Here is a 23,277-nt window from a genome sequence, read left to right on the forward strand (position 1 = left end):
GTTAAAAATTACATTAGCTTAACACCTCCGTGCCGGGAAGGGGACCTGGCAACCGCAACCTTGACCACCGGACCGAACCGATCATGCAGCCGGCCATAATCAATAGCTGATAAAGGGAGATTAGGGTGGGGGGGAGGAGAGAGAAAGTAAGGAGCCTTGTTACGCTGCATGATGGTTTTGACGTCCGCCGTTCCGGGCGCCAGCCTCCGACATACACCGACACCCCCTGTCTGTCCAAAACTTGTCCATATATGCCTGCCTGTAATATGATACATTTTACACTGCTAGTTTCGCTAGAATTGTTGGGAGAAGTGGGGGGAGAGGGGAGGGGTAGTGGGAGAGTTTACGTAACCCTACGCTGCGCTGCGGGGGGGTCGTCTTAAAGTTTGGACCTTCACTTTCGGAGTGCTTCCGCTCCAAAGGTTGACAGGTCGATAATATACGGGGTTCGTCTCTAGCTTTCTCGCTGGAGCGGGGGCATGTATTTCGTTATGTTTTTAATTCGTTAATGCTAAAGACGTGTGTGTGTGTCCCAGGGGGGTGTGGGGGTGGTCTCCTGTTTTCTTGCGGGTGGAACATTCTATCGCATAGCATAGAGAGAGTGAGAGACGGTTCGAACAGTTAGTTAGTCTTAGGATATATTGAAAGTTTAAATGTGAGCTGAGGATAGGGTGGGGAGGGGGGTGGGGGTACATTTTTAAAATGTACTCCACCGTAAGGGGGCAACATTGGGCAACACACCATCACGGGGGCGGGGGGGAAGGGGTAGGGAATCCATATTTGAATCCGTCGTTCGGCTTCGGCCCGCAAACAAGCGCCAACCAACACTCGTCGGTTCGCGTCGCGGGGGCGAAGGGAAGGGAGAGGGAGGGGGAAGGGAAACAGACTTCACTCCACTTCCGTTATTTCAATAAAAATACAAATAAAAACAAATCTATACCTCTATATAGAGCAGTCGAGTTTAGAGCGGGTTCGAGCTAAGTAAAATCGAATAATAAATAAATAAATAAATAATTTACCGAATATAAATAAGTCAATAAATAGTGTTTCGTAAGTGTAAATACGTCGTTATACGTTAAACCGGTTAAAGACCAGTGCTTGGGGGGAGGAAAAGGGGAGGGAGGTATACTGACAGTACCCTAAAGTCTAAGCGCCTCCCACGGAGGGGGCGGTTGTAACAACTAAATACTGCCCGCAAAATCAACTTCCGGTTTACATTCGCTGCCATTCGGGGGAGGGGAGGGGAGGCGGAGGGGAGGGAATTCTTCTACGGGGGAGCGCGTTGGCATGGGTAGCAAATGTAGCCATTTTGTTCTGTGCTGTTCGAAGCATTTTCGCAAGCAAAGCGGAAAGGGGTTGTGTAGGTGGCCATTACCATTTCCCTAACCTAACTCCTTTGCCTAACTTCCGGTTGATCGCATTTATCTCTTCGTTCTACGCTAGGGCTTGTGTGTGTGTGTGTGGCTAACGACGTGAATCGCTAAATAGTTCCGTAGAGTAAGAGAGAGAGATTATGTGGTGGGAAAAAAAACAAGAAAAGGAAGATGTACAATGCCCTAGAGAGGTTTGAGGTTAGGGAGGTTTACGAAGCAGGAGCTCGCGGTGGAGCTTAGGTGTAGAAGAGGCGCGCTTTGGTGGCGGTGGCGGTGGTGGTGGCGGTGGCGTTGGAGCTGGCACTGGTGACGGTGGACTTGGTGGACTTGAGCGTACCGCTGGCGGTGGCGGGCGTGAGGTGCGGGTTGGTGAACGCCACCGAGCGCTCCTTGGCGGCGTGCGGGCCACCGAGCGCGAACGGCTTGAGGCGCACGCACAGGAAGGCGGAGGTGACGCAGGAGGCGAGCAGTATCGAGAGAAGGACGACGATGGTGACGGTGAAGCCGGGCGTCGTCATGCAGATGAGGCCTTCGTCGCGCGCCGAAAACACCATCGTGGCCGCACCGTCCGAGTCGTTGTGGGCGGCGCCGCCCGGGCCGATGGGGAAGGTGAGGTCGCCCGGTGACACGACGCGGATGACGCGGTTCAGACCGACGTCCTCCTTCTGGTCGGCGGGGGCGGCACGGGTGCGTCGGATCCGCCGGTCGTCCCGCTTCCGGTTGGAGGCGAAGACGTGCGCATCGAGCGACTGGGTGGGTGGCCCGGCCGCCTGCGACTGGGAGCCGGCGGAGGCGGACGGGGGTGGCGGCGGTGGCGGCCCGTACTGCTGGTGCTCGGGCCCGCCGGACAGGTGGTGCACGTCGAGGACGCCCGGGTCGGTGCACTGCTCCGGGCACTGATAGCGGCAGATCTGGATCGTGCACTGGAAGTGCACCTCCATCGAGTCGGGGAACTTGAAGGCCTGGAAGTGGGCGTACGAGAGGACGGAGGCGCTGGCGCCGAAGTTCTTGATCTTGGTGAAGCGCGACATCAGCTTGGGGCGGGTGACGCAGCCCCGCTGGTCGACCAGCTGGATGGGGGCGCGCTTGCCGTCGTGCGCCATGCAGTTGCGCACCAGCATGTCGAACTTGCCGTCGTCGTCCTTGATCGCCAGCACCATCGTCATCGTCTGGCCGATCTTCACCAGCCCGGACACCTCCGACGCCCACGGGCCCTTGCCGACCTGGATCTGCATCCAGCAGCCGACGTTGTCGCCGGCGAAGTCCGCCCGGATCACGTCCAGCATGTCCACCGGGAACGGCCGGAACGTGACCGACTTCTCGTACTGGTCGTGCCAGGTGCAGCGCAGCTTGCGCGCCTGGTCCCACACCTCCTGCACCTGCGGGTCGTACTGCAGCACGATGATGTTCTCGAAGTACGAGCCGGCGTTGGTGTCGGTGCCGGAGTAGCCGTTGTACAGCACGTTGTCGGTGTTGCCGGCCGTGCCGCACTCGTGGATGCCGATGTCGAACGAGGCGGACGTCTTGCCGAGCCCGGCCGGCAGGTGCACGCAGTTCACGTTGCTGTAGTGGCCCTTGGAGAAGACGATGCCGAAGAACGGCTTGTCGAACTGGACGAACACCTTCATGCCCTGCTTCTCGCACTTCACGTCCAGCGACACGATCTTCGGCATGTCCTGCAGCGGCGACGACCACAGCTCGTTCCCGCTCGGCGGCGCCAGCGGCGGGGGCGGCGGGCCGTACAGCTTCTCCGCGATCAGCTCGCTGGCCGCCGCCTTCAGGTGGCCGGCCGATGGTTGGGGTGGCGGCGGGGGCGGCGGCCCGTGGTACGCGTGCGCCACCGGGTAGCCGTGCGGGCCCTGCTGCGGTGGCGGCGGGGGCGGCGGGGGCCCAAACGGTTGGCCGAGTCCGAGCGAACCTGCAACGAAGTGGCAGCGGTTAGGGTCAAGTGTGCTGTACCACTCCGCACTAAAGCATCTCAACCTGCAACATCTCATACGCTGAATTCTTCCGCTTTGTTTGGTGCGAACGTAAACAAACGGTCAAACATGTCAAACGTCAAAGTTAGTAGTAAACGTCAATGTGGTACTAAGGCTACCCTGTCAGTGTATAGTAGTAATGTTCCTCTGGCCAGGAATGAAGAACTAGAAGGTTATAGTAGACTAAGTAGGAATAGTTATTTGTTGGTCGATGTATTTTTCGTAAAAGGAGAATGGTTTCAACAGAACTGCGAGCAAAGTTCTTCATTTCTGGTTTTACGTAGAAATGTTACAGAGAGGACAAGACGAAACCATGTAACATTTAGTTATATCAGGTGTTTAGATGAGATATTGGGTCGTGCATCATCGACATTCAACAAGTAAGTTCATCTGTTAGAAGAAGAGATGTCGGAGAAGCCCGTTTACTTTGTTGTTTATACATTTCTTCAGCCTTCTGTTTCTAAATCGCATTGTTTTGCCTTATTCCGTGGAGTCCTTGTTAGGACTTATAGGTTGTTTACGACATCTATTCCCAAGGTGAGGTACGAATACGAGAGGGAGGCGAGAAGAAAAGTGCTAGGCATGGATGAATCTATGAAGTAGACGTTCTGGGGTAGCAGCTGAATGATTAGGAGTTGAAGTGAAAGGCAAAACCACCTACCACGGTTTGGTCCATGGGACATCAGCGGTCCATGGTGCGGCCCTGGGCCGTGCTGCGGTCCCGGTCCATGCTTGCCGTGCGGTGGCCCGTGCCCACCGTGTGGCGGCGGCAGATGCTGGGGATAGGACTGCACCGGGGCCGATCCTTGCAGATCCTGATCGACGGATTCCAGCGCGACCTGGTCGGAGTCGTTATCACGCTTGGTCGCATCGTCGCCAGGACTCACCGATTTCACCACTTCCACCTGCTCGTCGGCCAGCGTCAGCTAGTGGAGAGGGATAAGGATAGGGAGAAGGAGAAATAGAGTATACGAAGAAAATACACAAAAAACAGTTAGAAAAATGGCAGTTTGCATAGGGATGTCATCTGCTGTGTTGCTGCGTTGCCCGCCCCACCCCCCTCCAAATAGTATGCGTTTTTGGGAAACTCCAACAATAAGAGCAGCTTCTCACTTTGTGCCATGACCGACATCGAAACATTGTTTTGAACCTTGAAGGCCAAGGAGAGCGGACAAGACGTGGCGCCGTGTTCTTCACAATTCGCACGAAGGCCCGCTGATGGCGACACCAGTCGTTCGACGCTTTCCTCCACCAACTGTCCATATATTTGTTGTTTTGCGCCGACGGACCCACTCGGCATACATCCAGAAGGTTATTCTATGATGATGCGGGATGTTTCGCTGCGAGGGACAACGATCCCGAATGCTGGAAGACGTTATGCGTTGGCAAAATTTGGAGCTAGGGAAACAGAGAAGGATATACCGGGTTGTGCAGCGAACCGACACATGCACGAGGAAAGATGCAGGTGAAACGGGCGAATGGGAGTGTGTATGATAGCGGGAACGAGACAGCATGCACCATGGATTTCCATCGTGCGAAGCGTGGCGCATCGATTATCAGAGCCAGATAAAAAGCCCGGTGCCGGAGCATTGCCGGCACATTCTGCTCAACGGTCCAGTGACATGACAAGTGGAGGAGTTGGACAGTGCTAGACATTTGTGAGTTACAACAAGGTAGTGATAGTCAGTGAGCGAAAATGGCCTCCTCGGTCAACGCCATGGAGCGCACGTTGATAGTGGTGTTCAGCCTGTTAGTCTTCGGTAAGTTTGGAAAGGCAGCACATGGAGCATGGCCAGAGGTCCTGCGAAGGGGGAGGCTGAACGCGTGCAAACGATTCTGGGCAACGATATCTGATACCATTATTGTTCGATTTTCTAGCGACCCTCGCTCAAGCTGGGGGTACAAATGGTGAGTAGCAACATCCAACAGCGAACCGGCGTCGACAACTCTTCTATAAACCTTCCATGCACCGTTTTCCAGACAAAAGAGTGTGCTTTGCCTTGCCGATGGATTTCCTGCAGCTCAAGACGTTTGCTTTCTGCTCGGAAGCAGTCTTGCTAACGTTCAAAGTTGGTGCACAGGGAACAATAAGCTACCCGACGAGTGTGTTAAATACGCAGGCAAAAATACTCAGTGAGTAGGATCCGCCAAGCACGCCTGCGCACGACCAGTTCATCTATCAACTAATTTTGTATTAACGCTACGATCAGGTTGGCTGCCAACTTTCTGCGACAAGAAAACTACGTACCCATACCTGGATCTCTATCTCGGCGTGTCTGCGTTGGGTACCGAGACGAACACAGCCGCCATGTTGGCATCTTCAAGTCTCCAAACAAAGTTTATACAGGCCCTAGTGTCCGCCGTCAAAAGTTATCCAAAATGCGTCGGACTCTACGTTGACTTTGACGGTCTCACTACCTCACAGTCGGTACGTTCGTGAACCTTAGCGTATGCAGTGTGCAACTGAGTGAAATCCTTTGCGAATGTTATTTATTTTCCAGTCCTATTATACGACATTTATGACTGCCCTGTACAACGCTGCTACTGCCGCGTCGCTCAAGATGGCATCCGCTCTGCCGTGGAATGCCGAAACGTACGCAGACATCATGTACACTTCAACCCTCACGCAGCTTAATTTTAACGTTCTAAAAACATATCAAGATATGTATGTGACAGAAATAGAAGTTACTCATCCCACGGCTCCACTCTTCCAAATGAATGCCCCGTTTGACAACAACAAGTTTACGATTGTGAGTCACTTTCTGTTCACTGTATAGCTGCCAGTGACGCGTTGGAATGTTCCATTATAATAATATGTTTATCAACGCCACTTTCACAGTTCTACAATCTGTTCCGGTGGGTCATCAAAGGGTTCAATCCAAACAACATCATTCTTGGAATTCCAATGTACGCTCGCACATTTTCGGTCACTGATGTTACCGATTTTGGTGCAGCAGGTTCTGCAACATCAGCGGACGTGGCTTATTGCAATGTAATTACAACTACCATAGAGTATCTGTTTGTGTGAAAATTTCTTTTTAATGAAACAATTTTTTTTTGCAGGCACTGATTGTAGCTTCCGACAATCCAGTAACTAACTTAAACTCCGCATCTAGTTTCACATTTACTTCTTCGTTATTTGTCGTTTTTGACTCGTACGCCAGCGTGGAACTCAAAGTGAATTTTATGAAATCGAATAATTTAGGTGGAGTTGGAGTGTATTCTCTCAATACTGGAGGCAGCAATGCTGAATTACTTCGAAAAATTACGAGCTTGATAGCTCCTACTCCACCAGCAGGATATACTTATCCTGTAGCAACAACTCCTGCGTGTAGGACCAATATAGAATTTCCTACATTTGTGATGTCACCCCATTTAACAACAACTACCGTGGCTACGACCGTTACCACCGCTCCAACTACGGCTGCTGGTGGAGTAACGACCGCTGCTGGTGGAGCCACTACCGCTGCCGGAGGAGCCACTACTGCCGCCGGAGGAGCAACAACTGCTGCCGGAGGAGCAACAACTGCTGCTGGAGGAGCCACTACCGCTGCAGGAGGAGCAACGACAGCCGCTGGAGGAGCCACTACCGCTGCAGGAGGAGCCACTACCGCTGCCGGAGGAGCAACGACCGCTGCTGGAGGAGCCACTACTGCTGCAGGAGGAGCCACTACCGCTGCAGGAGGAGCAACGACCGCTGCTGGAGGAGCCACTACTGCTGCAGGAGGAGCCACAACCGCTGCAGGAGGAGCCACAACCGCTGCAGGAGGAGCCACTACCGCTGCCGGAGGAGCCACTACCGCTGCTGGAGGAGCCACTACCGCTGCTGGAGGAGCCACAACCGCTGCAGGAGGAGCAACAACTGCCGCTGGTGGTGCAACGACTGCTGCAGGAGGAGCCACTACCGCTGCTGGAGGAGCCACTACCGCTGCTGGAGGAGCCACTACCGCTGCAGGAGGAGCCACTACCGCTGCTGGAGGAGCCACAACTGCTGCTGGAGGAGCAACAACTGCTGCAGGAGGAGCCACTACCGCTGCTGGAGGAGCCACAACTGCTGCCGGAGGAGCAACAACTGCTGCCGGAGGAGCCACAACCGCTGCAGGAGGAGCAACAACTGCCGCTGGTGGTGCAACGACTGCTGCTGGTGGTGCAACGACTGCTGCTGGAGGAGCCACTACCGCTGCAGGAGGAGCAACAACTGCCGCTGGTGGTGCAACGACCGCTGCAGGAGGAGCCACAACTGCTGCAGGAGGAGCAACGACCGCTGCCGGAGGAGCCACAACTGCTGCAGGAGGAGCAACAACTGCTGCTGGAGGAGCCACTACCGCTGCTGGTGGTGCAACGACTGCTGCTGGAGGAGCAACAACTGCCGCCGGAGGTGCAACGACTGCTGCTGGAGGAGCCACTACCGCTGCAGGAGGAGCCACTACCGCTGCTGGAGGAGCCACAACCGCTGCTGGAGGAGCCACTACCGCTGCAGGAGGAGCAACAACTCCCGCTGGTGGTGCAACGACTGCTGCTGGAGGAGCAACAACTGCCGCCGGAGGTGCAACGACTGCTGCTGGAGGAGCCACAACCGCTGCAGGAGGAGCCACTACCGCTGCTGGTGGTGCAACGACGGCTGCTGGAGGAGCCACTACCGCTGCAGGAGGAGCCACTACCGCTGCAGGAGGAGCCACTACCGCTGCAGGAGGAGCCACTACCGCTGCTGGAGGAGCCACTACCGCTGCAGGAGGAGCAACAACTGCCGCTGGTGGTGCAACGACTGCTGCTGGAGGAGCCACTACCGCTGCAGGAGGAGCCACTACCGCTGCTGGAGGAGCCACTACCGCTGCAGGAGGAGCCACTACCGCTGCAGGAGGAGCAACAACTGCCGCTGGTGGTGCAACGACTGCTGCCGGAGGAGCAACAACTGCCGCCGGAGGTGCAACAACTGCTGCTGGAGGAGCAACAACTGCTGCTGGAGGTGCAACGACCGCTGCTGGAGGAGCCACTACCGCTGCAGGAGGAGCCACAACTGCTGCAGGAGGAGCCACAACCGCTGCAGGAGGAGCCACAACTGCCGCTGGTGGTGCAACGACTGCTGCTGGAGGAGCCACTACCGCTGCAGGAGGAGCCACTACCGCTGCTGGAGGAGCCACTACCGCTGCTGGAGGAGCCACTACCGCTGCAGGAGGAGCAACAACTGCCGCTGGTGGTGCAACGACTGCTGCTGGAGGAGCAACAACTGCCGCCGGAGGTGCAACGACTGCTGCTGGAGGAGCCACTACCGCTGCAGGAGGAGCAACGACAGCAGCTGGAGGAGCCACTACCGCTGCAGGAGGAGCCACTACCGCTGCAGGAGGAGCCACAACTGCTGCTGGAGGAGCCACTACCGCTGCCGGAGGAGCCACAACTGCTGCAGGAGGAGCCACAACTGCTGCAGGAGGAGCCACAACCGCTGCAGGAGGAGCCACAACTGCCGCTGGTGGTGCAACGACTGCTGCTGGAGGAGCCACTACCGCTGCTGGAGGAGCCACTACCGCTGCAGGAGGAGCCACTACCGCTGCAGGAGGAGCCACAACTGCTGCTGGAGGAGCCACTACCGCTGCCGGAGGAGCCACAACTGCTGCAGGAGGAGCAACAACTGCTGCTGGAGGAGCCACTACCGCCGCCGGAGGAGCAACAACTGCTGCAGGAGGAGCAACAACTGCTGCCGGAGGAGCCACAACCGCTGCCGGAGGAGCCACAACTGCTGCTGGTGGTGCAACGACTGCTGCAGGAGGAGCCACTACCGCTGCAGGAGGAGCCACAACTGCCGCTGGTGGTGCAACGACTGCTGCTGGAGGAGCAACAACTGCCGCCGGTGGTGCAACGACTGCTGCTGGAGGAGCCACTACCGCTGCAGGAGGAGCAACGACAGCAGCTGGAGGAGCCACTACCGCTGCAGGAGGAGCCACTACCGCTGCAGGAGGAGCCACAACTGCTGCTGGAGGAGCTACTACCGCTGCAGGAGGAGCAACGACAGCAGCTGGCGGAGCCACTACCGCTGCAGGAGGAGCCACTACCGCTGCAGGAGGAGCCACAACTGCCGCTGGAGGAGCCACTACCGCTGCCGGAGGAGCAACAACTGCTGCAGGAGGAGCCACAACTGCTGCTGGAGGAGCCACTACCGCCGCCGGAGGAGCAACAACTGCTGCAGGAGGAGCAACAACTGCTGCCGGAGGAGCCACTACCGCTGCCGGTGGTGCAACGACTGCTGCTGGAGGAGCCACTACCGCTGCAGGAGGAGCAACGACAGCAGCTGGAGGAGCCACTACCGCTGCAGGAGGAGCCACTACCGCTGCAGGAGGAGCCACAACTGCTGCTGGAGGAGCTACTACCGCTGCAGGAGGAGCAACGACAGCAGCTGGAGGAGCCACTACCGCTGCAGGAGGAGCCACTACCGCTGCAGGAGGAGCCACAACTGCCGCTGGAGGAGCCACTACCGCCGCCGGAGGAGCAACAACTGCTGCAGGAGGAGCCACAACTGCTGCTGGAGGAGCCACTACCGCCGCCGGAGGAGCAACAACTGCTGCAGGAGGAGCAACAACTGCTGCCGGAGGAGCCACAACCGCTGCCGGAGGAGCCACAACTGCTGCTGGTGGTGCAACGACTGCTGCTGGAGGAGCCACTACCGCTGCTGGAGGAGCCACTACCGCTGCAGGAGGAGCCACAACTGCCGCTGGTGGTGCAACGACTGCTGCAGGAGGAGCAACAACTGCCGCTGGTGGTGCAACGACTGCTGCAGGAGGAGCCACAACTGCTGCAGGAGGAGCCACAACTGCTGCTGGAGGAGCCACTACTGCTGCTGGAGGAGCCACAACTGCTGCCGGAGGAGCAACTACCGCTGCTGGAGGAGCCACTACCGCTGCTGGAGGAGCCACAACCGCTGCTGGAGGAGCCACAACCGCTGCTGGAGGAGCCACAACTGCCGCTGGAGGAGCAACCACCGCTGCTGGAGGGGCCACAACTGCTGCAGGAGGAGCAACAACTGCTGCCGGAGGAGCAACAACTGATGCCGGAGGAGCCACTACCGCTGCCGGAGGAGCTACAACTGCCGCTGGTGGTGCAACGACTGCTGCAGGAGGAGCCACAACTGCCGCTGGTGGTGCAACGACTGCTGCAGGAGGAGCCACAACTGCTGCAGGAGGAGCCACAACTGCCGCTGGTGGTGCAACGACTGCTGCAGGAGGAGCCACAACTGCTGCAGGAGGAGCCACAACTGCTGCTGGTGGTGCAACGACTGCTGCAGGAGGAGCCACAACTGCCGCTGGTGGTGCAACGACTGCTGCAGGAGGAGCCACAACTGCTGCAGGAGGAGCCACAACTGCTGCAGGAGGAGCAACGACAGCCGCCGGAGGTGCAACGACTGCTGCTGGAGGTGCAACGACCGCTGCTGGAGGTGCAACGACTGCTGCTGGAGGAGCCACTACCGCTGCAGGAGGAGCAACAACTGCTGCTGGAGGAGCAACAACTGCTGCTGGAGGTGCAACGACCGCTGCTGGAGGAGCCACTACCGCTGCCGGAGGAGCCACAACTGCCGCCGGAGGAGCAACAACTGCTGCAGGAGGAGCCACAACTGCTGCAGGAGGAGCCACTACCGCTGCAGGAGGAGCAACAACTGCCGCTGGAGGAGCAACAACTGCTGCTGGAGGTGCAACGACTGCTGCTGGAGGAGCCACTACCGCTGCCGGAGGAGCAACAACTGCTGCTGGAGGAGCAACAACTGCTGCTGGAGGTGCAACGACCGCTGCTGGAGGAGCCACTACCGCTGCCGGAGGAGCCACAACTGCCGCCGGAGGAGCAACAACTGCTGCAGGAGGAGCCGCAACTGCTGCAGGAGGAGCCACAACCGCTGCAGGAGGAGCCACAACTGCCGCTGGAGGAGCCACAACCGCTGCAGGAGGAGCCACTACCGCTGCAGGAGGAGCAACAACTGCTGCTGGAGGTGCAACGACTGCTGCTGGAGGAGCCACTACCGCTGCAGGAGGAGCCACAACTGCTGCTGGAGGAGCCACTACCGCTGCAGGAGGAGCCACTACTGCTGCTGGAGGAGCAACAACAGCTGCTGGAGGAGCAACAACTGCTGCTGGAGGTGCAACGACTGCTGCTGGAGGTGCAACGACTGCTGCTGGAGGAGCCACTACCGCTGCAGCAGGAGCCACAACTGCTGCTGGAGGTGCCACTACCGCTGCTGGAGGAGCCACTACCGCTGCAGGAGGAGCAACTACCGCTGCTGGAGGAGCAACAACTGCTGCTGGAGGTGCAACGACTGCTGCAGGAGGAGCCACTACCGCTGCAGGAGGAGCCACAACTGCTGCTGGAGGAGCCACTACCGCTGCTGGAGGAGCCACTACCGCTGCTGGAGGAGCCACAACCGCTGCAGGAGGAGCAACAACAGCTGCCGGAGGAGCAACAACTGCTGCTGGAGGTGCAACGACTGCTGCAGGAGGAGCCACTACCGCTGCAGGAGCAGCAACAACTGCGGCACCCACCGTTGTATGTGGGGTTTCAGTGAAGGGACAATACGGAACGCTTCTCAATGGTTTTTGCGGTTCGCTTGCTGAGATAGACGTTTATATTTCTACAGGCCTTGTTTGTGGAGTGATAAACTAAGTATGATTATGCTTTAGTTTCAATAGGTTTTGTTGTGTCTAAAAGAGCAGATGGGTGTATTTTCCTCTTTAGAGTATTTAGTTTAGTATACATTTTCGCAGTTGGTAATGTTAAAGATTGTTGGAAAAAACGAAATAAAAATAACAATTGATTATAACGAATGAAGTTTTTTGTGCTGCAGGGAAGGTGACGAAGCCCTCTTAGCCGTATTCGAGAGGAAGATGGATGAGCCGATATAATGACGAGCTCTACGAGCTGTACGGAGACCTTACTATCGTACAGCTAGACTCGCAAGGTTCCGGTGGACTGGCTATACCATGCGAATGGCAGCGCACGACCCAGCCCGTAAAGTCCTTTTAGGCTGACACCAAGGACAGAGGAGGCGTGGTAGGCTTAAATTGAGGTGGAAGGATGGCGTAGACGAAGCCGCCAATAAAGCTCGGAGACGGAATTGAACCAGTTTGACCAGCGACCATGAGCGGTTTCGGCTGGAGCTTCTGTTTTAGAATAGAACAGAACAAGATTGGACTACTATAACCTACGAATCCAAAGAAGAAAATGATGCGAAAAATAAATTCCTTTTTATGTCATGCTAGCTTACTATGTTACTTTATGTGGCATACAATCTGTTGGTGCCTTAAAAGTGTCTTAGTGTCTTTAATTACAAGTATATTGAGCCAAGTATGAAACACTGAAGCGATATTTGGTACGCTCAGGTGTCACAAGCCTGTTATTCTGTCAGAAAAACGCTGATGATTCTCTGCAGAGTGAGCGGGAAGAGACCGTATATTCAGTAAGTGTCTTGTCTTGTCAAGAAAAACCTTGTGGTTGTGTGAAAACGCTCTTATTTCTGGTCTGGTTAGTTTTTCGTTAAATTGGTGTAATGTACAGCAATTCCTAGTTAAAAGTATAGACTCTTGGATGGGACATAATAGGCAGAAAAAGCGAAGCATTCTTCGGCGGAACATCTAACCTTACTTTCCAAACAACTGTTCGTGTCACTGTAAAACAGTTAGTTTGCACTTTCGAAAGTTTCCCTTCGATATCAATCGTTCCTTTACTTCCCGCACAGATTCTCTAGGCATTGTTTGCGCTCCATCAGCTGTTCAAACGATGCAAGAGATATGGCTGCCCGCAACATAACCGTGACGGGAAACCTATAAGCGTCTTTTGCGTTACAGTTATTAACCCTCGACACCCGAATGGCACGATGGTTTGTGCTCAGTACGAGTACGTTTGGAACTGAGCTCTGAAGTAAATCTGGCTCGTGGGCTTCCGTCTTTTTTGTCGGTGGATATGATGACTTTACCGTTGCGGCGCAGCGCGCTCGAGACCACGATGCGACAGGTCCCTTCACTTCAACCCTCCAACAAACACTACTACGGCCGGCAGCATACAATCAACCATGTGAGGTGAACGATCCGGCAACAACGACAAGGGTTCTCAACACGCGGGGAAACGGTTTCGGAGTGAATAGTGACAAAACGACGAGTCCAAACTATGGGCATTGATTACCAAGCTAAGCTAGTCTTTTTTCGACAGACGGGTTAATACTGTTTTAAGTATGCAATAGACGTACCAAATCGACAGATATCCCAATGGTTTGTCGTATTTCTTGAAGTGCCGAGCTAGCCGACTTTAACTAGTCATTCGAAACGAAGTAATGTGGTGTACTATGTTTTTTTTTTAAGTTTGTAGCATCTGTCAACAACAACGAAATAAAAACAAAAAGTCTGCAAATGCAGTTGGATTAGACCAGTTTATTTTCAAACCACTAGTCGTATTTACTTATACCTATATTGTTTTCTAACGTCTGTAATACTATGTTGACAGTACACTGATCAGCGTCTGGAGCGAAGCGTCGGTCAAGTTCCTGGACCAACTACAGAGTCTCTTTTATGCGCGTCGAATGGTAGTCCAGCAGCCAAGTAGACGGGTGTTCGAGGTGTTATGTTCCGTCCCTGTTTGGTACGCAGGAAGGAACTCATGTGAGGATCATCTAGATGCTAACGTTGCCCGTCACATACTTAGATGTCTTCTGTTTGACATATAGTCTGAAATCTGAATGATCTAGCACAAGCACTCGAAAAAAGTCGTCGGATTTGTTTGAGTGTACCGATGTACCTCATATAGACTAGCGGGAAAATGGAATGCTAAGGTAATACTTACTAAATACCTTCATCGAGACATAAGTAGAAGAACTATTTTGCAGTTTCTGTTTTTCAGCTATGTTCGGTAAAATTTAGCAAATTCATCCTAACACTCATATCCAGCGGATTTGGATGTATGTTTTGTACTACCCCACTTTCGTTTGTACCACGTCCCAATTGGCACGGTTTGCACCGATTTACGTCAGAATGTAGCGCATGTACGTACGGAAAAATACGTGTCTGAATTTCATACGAAATCCACACGCCATGCCGCAAACGTGCCGTGCGTGTCGGACGTATTCTCTACCATTCTTGGAAAAACGTCAAACCAACTGAATACACAGTTGCCAAACTCTCTCACATAGGTGAGGCGCTCTAAAAATACTGCCAGCACCGACGGCATCTGTTTCAACAGATAGGCTCTTATCGAAATCGTAGTGATGGACGTCATCGCTAGGATGTATATATAGTTGATATCGAATATTCAGGAAGCCAGTTTGGATCCGTTATCCAGAAAAAGTGCTATTGAAAAGGGTAGTGAGTCGTAACGCGAGGATTGGACGACATAACAGTAATGGCTAGGAGGCTTCTATTGTACGTGCTTGGCGCGTTTGTGGTCAGCTGTAAGTGTAGTCCCCTGGTCGGCGTGACGATGGGCCGGTGGTATGTGCCGTGATTAATTTGAGCGTACATGTTCCCTATTTTTTCAGTGCAGTTCCACGAAACGGAAGCCCAGCGTAAGCGAAATCAGTGTCGAGGGCGCATCCGATTCATAGTCAACTACAAACACATGCTTTTCTTCCCGCAGGATCGCGAGTATGCTTCGCCCAGTCGGGTGACTACAGCACCAACACGGCGATGGGCTTCTGCTCGCAGGCCATCTATATGGCGCTGACTCCCACCTCCCGCGGCTTGCTCGGTCTGGTGAATCCAGCCAACGATGCGGACGACATTCTGGGTAAGGTCTTGGACGTGTTTTAGTGGTATCCTCGTTTCGCCCAGCACTCAGCATGTCTAATTGCAGGTGGAATCAAAAAGTTTACCAGCAGGAAAACCACCTATACCTACCTCGAGTTGTACTTGGGTATGGTGGGAAGTGTCAGTGCTGGCAATATCGCTTGGCTTAACAATCCAACCACAAGAACCTCATTCATTCAGCTGGTGGTCGACAAACTAAAAGTTTATCCGGAAATGACTGGATTGTATGTGGATTTCGAAGGAATGACATCCACCTTTACAGTAAGCATGGTTGTACCCGTCGGACAGAACAGCAATCCACGAGCAATGTGTTTATCCTTTTGCAGGCCAACTACGCAGCCTTCCTTACAAGTCTGAAGACCGAGCTTGATAAGATAAATGTAAAGCTCGCCACGGCCCTGCCTTACGATGCCCTTACATACGCTGGCGTGTACTATAACACTGTGCTGCCCACGTTGCCGTTCAACGTGCTTAAAACGTACGAAGACATGTATGCAACCTCGACGACAGTTACCCACCCTATGGCCCTTCTCTATTCACTGACAGCTCCATTCAATGTGGATTCCAAAACAATTGTAAGTTTTTCGACGGCTGCAATGCGCAACATTAGGTGTGTGGTCGTATCCAGAGGTAATCAACAGAATATAATATTGCCTTTCAGTCCAACAATGTATTCCGGTGGGTAATCGCTGGACTGCCAACCACCAACATCATCCTTGGTCTGCCGATGTACAGCTTGAAGTTCACCGCATCTGGTGCAACGAATTTCAATGGGGCAGCTACGGCTCTCGTGAAAGATACATACTGTAACGTAAGTGTTGTCGCTAGCTGGCATTGAGACAATTTGCCAGTGCCTTCTGCCATGGATGGTAACGCAAATATAATGCGATTGTTTTTCTCTTTCTTCCCTTTATGCTCAACGTAGGCTCTCCTTTTCGGTTCAACCAACACTGTTGGCGCAAGTCAAGCTGGAGAAGGTTTCGCATACAGTGCTTCTACCTTCTATACTTACAACACGTTCGCGTCGGTCAATGATAAACTGTCTTTCGCCACTGCAACGAACTTGGGTGGCGTAGCACTCTACTCGCTTGACCAAGCAGGAAGTACCAATGCTGAATTGTTGCGATACACCACGAGTGTCCTTGCACCTGCTCCTCCTACCGGGGCCACTTATCCGGCAGCTGAGCCAGCAACGTGTGGTGTCCCGATCACATTCCCGGTGCCACCGACTACCACCACCACAACGACACCAACAACTACCACAACGACAACGACCACAACACCAACCACAACAACAACGACCACAACACCAACCACAACAACAACGACCACAACACCAACCACAACAACAACGACCACAACACCAACCACAACAACAACGACCACAACACCAACCACAACAACAACGACCACAACACCGACTACTACCTCTACGACCACAACACCGACTACTACCTCTACGACCACAACACCGACTACTACCTCAACAACAACGACTCCAACAACTACCTCTACGACCACAACTCCTACAACAACCTCAACAACCACTACTCCAACAACTACCTCTACGACCACAACACCGACTACTACCTCAACAACAACGACACCAACAACTACCTCTACAACCACAACACCGACTACCACCTCAACAACAACGACTCCAACTACTACCTCTACGACGACTACACCAACGACTACCTCTACAACCACAACACCAACTACAACCTCTACGACCACAACACCGACTACTACCTCAACAACAACGACTGAAACTACTACCTCTACGACCACTACACCAACTACTACCTCTACGACCACTACACCAACTACTACCTCTACGACCACTACACCAACAACTACCTCTACGACCACTACACCAACTACTACCTCTACGACCACTACACCAACAACTACCTCTACGACCACAACACCGACTACTACCTCTACGACCACTACACCAACTACTACCTCTACGACCACTACACCAACAACTACCTCTACGACCACAACACCGACTACTACCTCTACGACCACTACACCAACTACTACCTCTACAACCACTACACCAACTACTACCTCAACAACAACGACTCCAACTACTACCTCTACAACCACTACACCAACAACTACCTCTACGACGACTACACCAACGACTACCTCCACAACAACAATACCAACCACTACAACAGTCGCTCCTGTGTCTGCTGTTGTGTGCGATGCTGTGGTGCGACCGGAATATGGCAACCTGGTGTCGGAATACTGTGCCGCCCTTAAAGCTATTTCCACCTACATCGACTCCGCTGGCACCTGTGGCGTAGTGGCATAGATTGCTTCTATACGTTCTTAGCTTAGAACTTCTCGCCAGACGGAGCGTCCTGCCTCGCATCCACACTTACGGAGGTATCTGTGTACCGTGGGTTCCAACATTACATGAAGCGAGTTCACCGATAGACCTTAAGAATAAATACTACAGTTCGCTGTTACTACACCTAGCTATGCTGGCGTTATCCATCGGAATAATATTCGAAACAATAGTAAGGTTGTTGTGGCGGGGGACGATTTACTTATCGCTGCATTCGCGTTCGCTGCGGTACTCCGCAACGACCTTGGCATAGGATCAGTAGGGCAAATGGGCTTACCTGCAACGAAAGCGAAAACCAATGCGCCATTAGCCTACGGAATGCCATCTCAACACCGCGCGGGGTTGCGCGTTGTTCAGTAAGATTTAGGGTTTGTGGTTTGGCTTGGTCAGGTCGAGAGCGTCCACACAAACCAGTGCGGTCAACGTCGGGGTCAGTACTTAGGGTGTACAAAGGGGTCGGTACACGGAAGCCTGTTTGTTCGGTGCCGGAACCAATATGGCGGGGGGAAAACAGTGTGGCGTTGTTCGCATTCGAACCACGAAAGGAATTATCATACAGAGAGAGAGAGAGAGAGTGAGAGAGGGGGGGGGAGGGAGAGAGAGAGAGGTGATGGCAAGGGACTCAACAGCGGATGGTGGGTGGTGTGACGGTGAAGGCACGCTTACCTGCATCGCCTGCCTGCACTTAAGCCGAGCAGATTTTTCACAGTGAACAAATGACATGAAAGGATGAGTGATCTGCAAGAACAGTGATGAAACGATATAGCGATACATGTGTGTGCGTGTGTACGATGTGAGGTTCTTTGGGGACGTGTGTATGTATCTATGGGTCCAGCGCGTCGGAAGGACCTCCTGGAAACAAGATGGCGCTAGTTGTGGACGGATGGCGGCTAGTAAAAAGCAAGCAAAGGGTGGGGTGGGGGGAGAGGGGTCAGGAGTGGAGTAGAATAGCTAGTGGAGGAACAGAACAGTGCCTGGGGGCAGTCCAAAACCCGAAAAAGGACTGGATACGTCCGACGACTCGGACTCTTCCCATAGTCCGTGAAAGTTGGTTGATAAGACCGGGGAAAATTGGAAAGCGCACAGTAATGCGCTGACGGACTCTCTCTCTCTCTCTCTCTCACTCACACACAAACATCCCGTCACGCGTGATCCCGTCGCGGACAAGCTGACCTTTCCCCACACCGCCACCCGGCGTCGGAAGGAAGCGATACATGTCCGAGGGGCATGCGTGCCTTCGTCGAAAACAGTACAAAAAACGAGAAGAAAAGGAAATCGTGTGAAAATAGGTCAATATCATACGCAATGGCGGCGCTGAATGACAATGGCCCGGCAACAGTGACGCAGACGACCACTGCCGACGATTTTGATGATGATGATGATGATGATGATGATGATGATGAAAACGCCGGTGGTGCCATTCGCGTTCCGGCCAAAGGAAGAAGCACCGTCAGCGTTTCTCACACACATTTTCCTCTCCCCCCCCCCCCCCTCCTCCCCTATCTGTCTATGTGTGCGTGTGTGTTGTATCCCCTCTTTTCCCCTTTCACGTTCACGTGCCGCTCTCGCACCCCATTGGCCATCAGCTAGGGCACCACGAGGCGTCAAAGTAGTCACTAGGCCTTTGGGCCCTTTTCGGGAATCGGGCGAACCGAAATAGAAAGCTGCGGAGCGGAGGAATTTTGCGACCACGTTGCGGAGCAAGTTGACGAAAATGGTCGTCGGCTCCCGGGGTGGCATCACCACAACGCGCGTTCAGCAGACACTGGATGTCGGAATTTTCGGCGCTATCGAAAGTCCGGGAGGTTTTCACTCCCGCCGATCCTAGAATGCGAGGCACCAACACCTCTCCTCTCTAGAATGGTGGGATTGAGATATTAGATCTACGATAGAACTAGTTCACCACTTTAAAACTAATCATATCTTGCGTTCGAACAAGAGGCTCACTCTCGTAGTTAGATTTTTTTTAGATCCTGGTCTCTGGAATTAAATTTACTCGATTGCATATATAACAGCACGTTCAAAGTAGAATTGGGTCATCCATAAATCCAAAAGACTCGTTGCATTTGAATAAATGATTCGATCATCGCATGAGAGATTCATGAGCCGTTGAGGACTCATGAAACGTTGGGAAATCATAAAAAGCGATGAAAGATGCAAGATCCATCCAAAATCTCAGCTTTACAATCTCCAAAGGTTCGTGCACGACTGCGAATAGCTCTCGGATGAAGGAGCTGTATGAATTAATGTCGTTAATAGCTTCATAAGACGTATTCTAAGCTCGAAGCCTTAGCTGCCTTGCATTTGTGTTAGGGTTTTCTGACTTTGACAGCTTTGATTGGTGTCAGAATGTTTTGCTCGAAATGAGTAATCGCGTGGGAGGACTTTATCCAACTGGATTAAGTCTACTGCGGAACGGGTGTATGAACGATAAGAATTGTCTAATTGGTTACAAGGACTTTGAGCGCTACCAGGTCGATGATCACTGACATTGTTGGGTCTGAGCTGGGCCCAAATCGGATCTGAACAATGTGTGGTGTCAGCGGGATCTCATACACAGTTGGTTTAATATAATTTTAGGAATCTGGGATGCTGCGTGCCTATACCAAGCACATACGTTTAACCTGCATAGGGTAGTAGGCCACAGTTTGGTTTCGGCAAAAACCTCAGCCTCATCCCGGGTGGCAGACTTATCCGTCCCTATCAGCGGTGGCTTTCCATTTGGGGTGCGTTGTTTTGGGAGGGGGGGCGCTTTGCCGATGGTCTGTGCATCGGGCCTTGTCACCTCTCATTTATCTTTCTCCCCATCGCCGGCCATCCGCTCGGACGGAGGGAGAATAAAAGTGAGCGGCCATAAAAAGGGTTAAACGATGAACTTGGCCTGAAACGGAACGCTTTCGAAAGTTGCGAGCAGGTTGACGGACTGGTTGGGACTTCTCCTGCGTAAGAAAAGAAAGTGGACCCCCTCGCTCGCTGCCTCCCGGTGGCGGACCCCGGATCCTCCCTGATACCCCCAACGGCACCGCGGTGGAAACAGGTCGTTGTTGTTGGGACGTGGATGATAGCCCCAGTCGCCCGGGATTCATTCAGAAGATGCCCCAGAATATGTTCTCAGACCTTAGAGACCCCCAAACCATCGAAGGGAACGTTGGTATGAGTGCGTCACGCGACTTAGTCTCACGTATCCGCCGCGGAAGATGGCCGCCGAATCTGTTCCACTTGGAGGACAAGTTCTTGCAAAACAAAACACTGTACAAACACACCGTGGTTGTGGCGTTGTGCGTCTGTTTTCGTATCCGACTGTGCCATATTACGTACGTACGTACGGGGGTCCCGGGTGGCGTACCGCACACCGTGCCTATATGGAGCAATAAGTCCGTAAAAACAAAACCAATCCATACGTTCCCCGCTCGAGGTAGTCGATCATTTTTCTCCACACACTGTGACGCGGCTCGTGCTGTCGTCTGGGGCCCGGAGCACTTGTTTACCTTTCAGCCCCTCTAGCCCCAAACATTGGGGTGGCAGCGAAAAACACCCCGCACGCCGGGACGCTCTGTTGTTTTTACAGATGCGAGCCGCTTTGGAGGTTGGGGCTGGGCCCATCTCCAGTTAGCGAACGGTAGGCGAAAAGAGTGACGGGAGTGGCTTGGGGGTTGTGGTTGGATTAGTGACGGAACAGAGCGGACGGGGTGGTTTGACGAAGCTGGAAGTGTTTGTTTTCTTTTTGTATGCTGTAGATGCTGATCGCCACCAAGCGCTGCTTACCTGCAGTATCCCTATCAGTAAGGTCGAGTAGAACAATCTGGTCAGTCGCATGGTCAATCTTTGGCGGAGTCCGGCTGTGAAAGGGGGAAGAGGAGAGCATGTATCAGTATCTTCGGCAACGCAAGATGTTCGCTTGTTATTGAGTACGCTTTCGCCGTTCTGCTTATCGTGACTAATTTCAAAATTCATTTCAAAACGACCTACTCTGCCTCAAACAGTGTACTCCAGCAAACGCATACCTCCCAAGTGAGAGAGCCAACCAGGGGTCGGCAAACGTTTCTCGGTAGGGGAAAAAACTTAACTGCAGTTAAAAGTAAAGTAAATAAAATATTTCGTTTTTAATTTTACTGATGAGTTTTTAATACTATACCACTTATTTTCACACGATTCCTATACAATTCATTGTCATTGGATTTTTTTGGGATTTTTTATCATAACATTCAGTAATTAAAACACAATTTCAAATGCTCAAATGTCACTTTAAACATTTTGTTTTGGAACATGTTTGCTTTCTAGTTAACAAATAAACGGCGTTTGCAAATTATTGAAGGTAATCGTACGCTGTATGGCGTAAATTAGTTCGTTTCAAATTAAAAGAATGCTAATTAGGATATGATAGTTAATTAAAGTTCGAATATAAGCACTGTTTTGCATGTAAATACTAAGATAAATTTGTTCAAATAGATATTCCACAAATGTAACGAAAGTTTATTTCAACGGATAATGTTTAAAGCTCGTTATCTTCTCGCCAAAACTCGTTTGTTGTTTGTAAGGTCTGGTGAACAGTTTTGACATCCAGAAATACAATCTGGTTTGCCGACCCCTGGCGTAAAACAATTCCCATTCCATTCCCCATCCCGCTTGCGGCGGTGAGGTTTACCATGGGAAGTTACTTATTCATGCACACCGGACCGGCGGCGGCTCCGGTGACTCCGGCCACGAAATAAACCCTTCAGGGAGTCAGGTTGCTGCCCACCGGGACGATGTGCTCATCGCGCGCTAATCGTTTATTCATTGCAGCCCGTTTCGGGGGTAAGGGAAGACAAATTTGTACGCACTCGCCGCCGGCTCGGCGGTATCGATTTGCATAAATTGCCGGTCCGCGCTAACCAGTTTGTTGCCCTTTTTCAGCTACCCTTTCCTTCCCCCACACCTGTCCCTGCCCTCGAGAGAGGCTACTGGCGAAATTGCCGGTGGTTCCGCTAGCCCGATCGGGGCAAATCGTTCCGGAAAACCTGCCCGCACCTGTCTGCACGTTCGTGGCGAATCATTTTGTGGCAAGCCAATCGATTCTCGTCACTGGAAGATCTGAACACCGAAGGGGCAGCATTTTTCTTTTGGTGCAAAATACTCTTCTGGTTTTCATTCATCATCAAGAGCTGAAACACGAGTTGAACAGATCGTTTAAAATTGATCGAAGACAATTTTCGCTGTCCTTTCTATACGATACTATTTTTATGAAATTAATTTTCTTTCATATAGCGTTCATTTGGTAATCAGCAACTTAAAAAAAAAGACGCGTGTCCGGGAAACGGCACCATTTTCCATTTCGACCTAAAAAAAACAAAACAAAAAAAAAACGGCCCGCAGTAGGTGGAACAAGCCCCGTGCACCCTTGGTGCTACGCCCCCCCCCCCCCCCCCCCCCCCCCTTCTCGGCGGAGTTGGAGATCGACCTGTCACAACCCTGAGGCGATCAAATGTCTTCCCCGTTTGGGGCCCAACCGGACCGTTTCGAAACTCCATTCCTCCCCGAGGGGTTCGCTTTCTTTCGAAACTCTTCCTCTCACTTCAGATAGGAATTTCGATTGCAGGAGGAACTGGCAAAACTAGATTTGCTACCCCCAATGGAAAGGAACGAAAGGAGGAGCGGAAGAAGGGTAGAGAGGAGAAACAGAGAGCGGAAAAAGCCAGCAAGATCGCGGCAGACATTTCTTCCTAATCTCTTTATAAGCTTTCGATGGTATAAGATCGTTCCGAAAAAAAAGCCCATAAACAAAACACAACGTGCGCAAGGCTAACGACGTCAAGCAA

At 52.8% G+C, this 23,277-nt stretch overlaps 2 protein-coding genes across 2 annotated transcripts; one reads left to right on the forward strand and one right to left on the reverse strand.

Annotated features, from left to right (window-relative positions):
- Nucleotides 1-1,609: 1,609 nt before the first annotated feature.
- Nucleotides 1,610-21,295, reverse strand: LOC131290497 (uncharacterized). The gene is made up of 4 exons (XM_058319645.1): nucleotides 21,245-21,295; nucleotides 18,146-18,217; nucleotides 4,014-4,278; nucleotides 1,610-3,291 (listed from the first exon to the last, which is right to left on the reverse strand). The coding sequence occupies exons 1-4, from the start codon at nucleotides 21,293-21,295 to the stop codon at nucleotides 1,610-1,612; spliced, it is 2,070 nt and encodes a 689-aa protein (XP_058175628.1).
- LOC131291376 (mucin-19-like) lies at nucleotides 5,049-11,989 on the forward strand. The gene is made up of 8 exons (XM_058320578.1): nucleotides 5,049-5,112; nucleotides 5,231-5,260; nucleotides 5,333-5,485; nucleotides 5,563-5,780; nucleotides 5,854-6,102; nucleotides 6,192-6,344; nucleotides 6,416-9,974; nucleotides 11,277-11,989. Exons 1-8 carry the CDS (start codon nucleotides 5,049-5,051, stop codon nucleotides 11,987-11,989), a joined length of 5,139 nt encoding a protein of 1,712 aa, XP_058176561.1.
- Nucleotides 21,296-23,277: the final 1,982 nt, after the last annotated feature.

The sequence above is a fragment of the Anopheles ziemanni genome, chromosome X, assembly GCF_943734765.1.
Source record: "Anopheles ziemanni chromosome X, idAnoZiCoDA_A2_x.2, whole genome shotgun sequence".
In the NCBI taxonomy this organism is placed as follows: domain Eukaryota; kingdom Metazoa; phylum Arthropoda; class Insecta; order Diptera; family Culicidae; genus Anopheles; species Anopheles ziemanni.

Bases quoted from the DNA above. Each gene is read 5' to 3' on its own strand.
- LOC131291376 (XM_058320578.1), top strand. From the start codon at position 5,049: ATGGCCTCCTCGGTCAACGCCATGGAGCGCACGTTGATAGTGGTGTTC. The intron at 5,113-5,230 runs GTAAGTTTGGAA...TCGATTTTCTAG, and splicing joins GTTCAGCCTGTTAGTCTTCG to CGACCCTCGCTCAAGCTGGG. The intron at 9,975-11,276 runs GTGGTGCAACGA...CAACCGCTGCAG, and splicing joins AGGAGCCACAACTGCTGCTG to GAGGAGCCACTACCGCTGCA.
- LOC131290497 (XM_058319645.1), bottom strand. From the start codon at position 21,295: ATGCGACTGACCAGATTGTTCTACTCGACCTTACTGATAGGGATACTG. The intron at 18,218-21,244 runs GTAAGCAGCGCT...CTGTTCTTGCAG, and splicing joins TACTGATAGGGATACTGCAG to ATCACTCATCCTTTCATGTC. The intron at 3,292-4,013 runs GTAGGTGGTTTT...ACTTCGTTGCAG, and splicing joins GTCCCATGGACCAAACCGTG to GTTCGCTCGGACTCGGCCAA.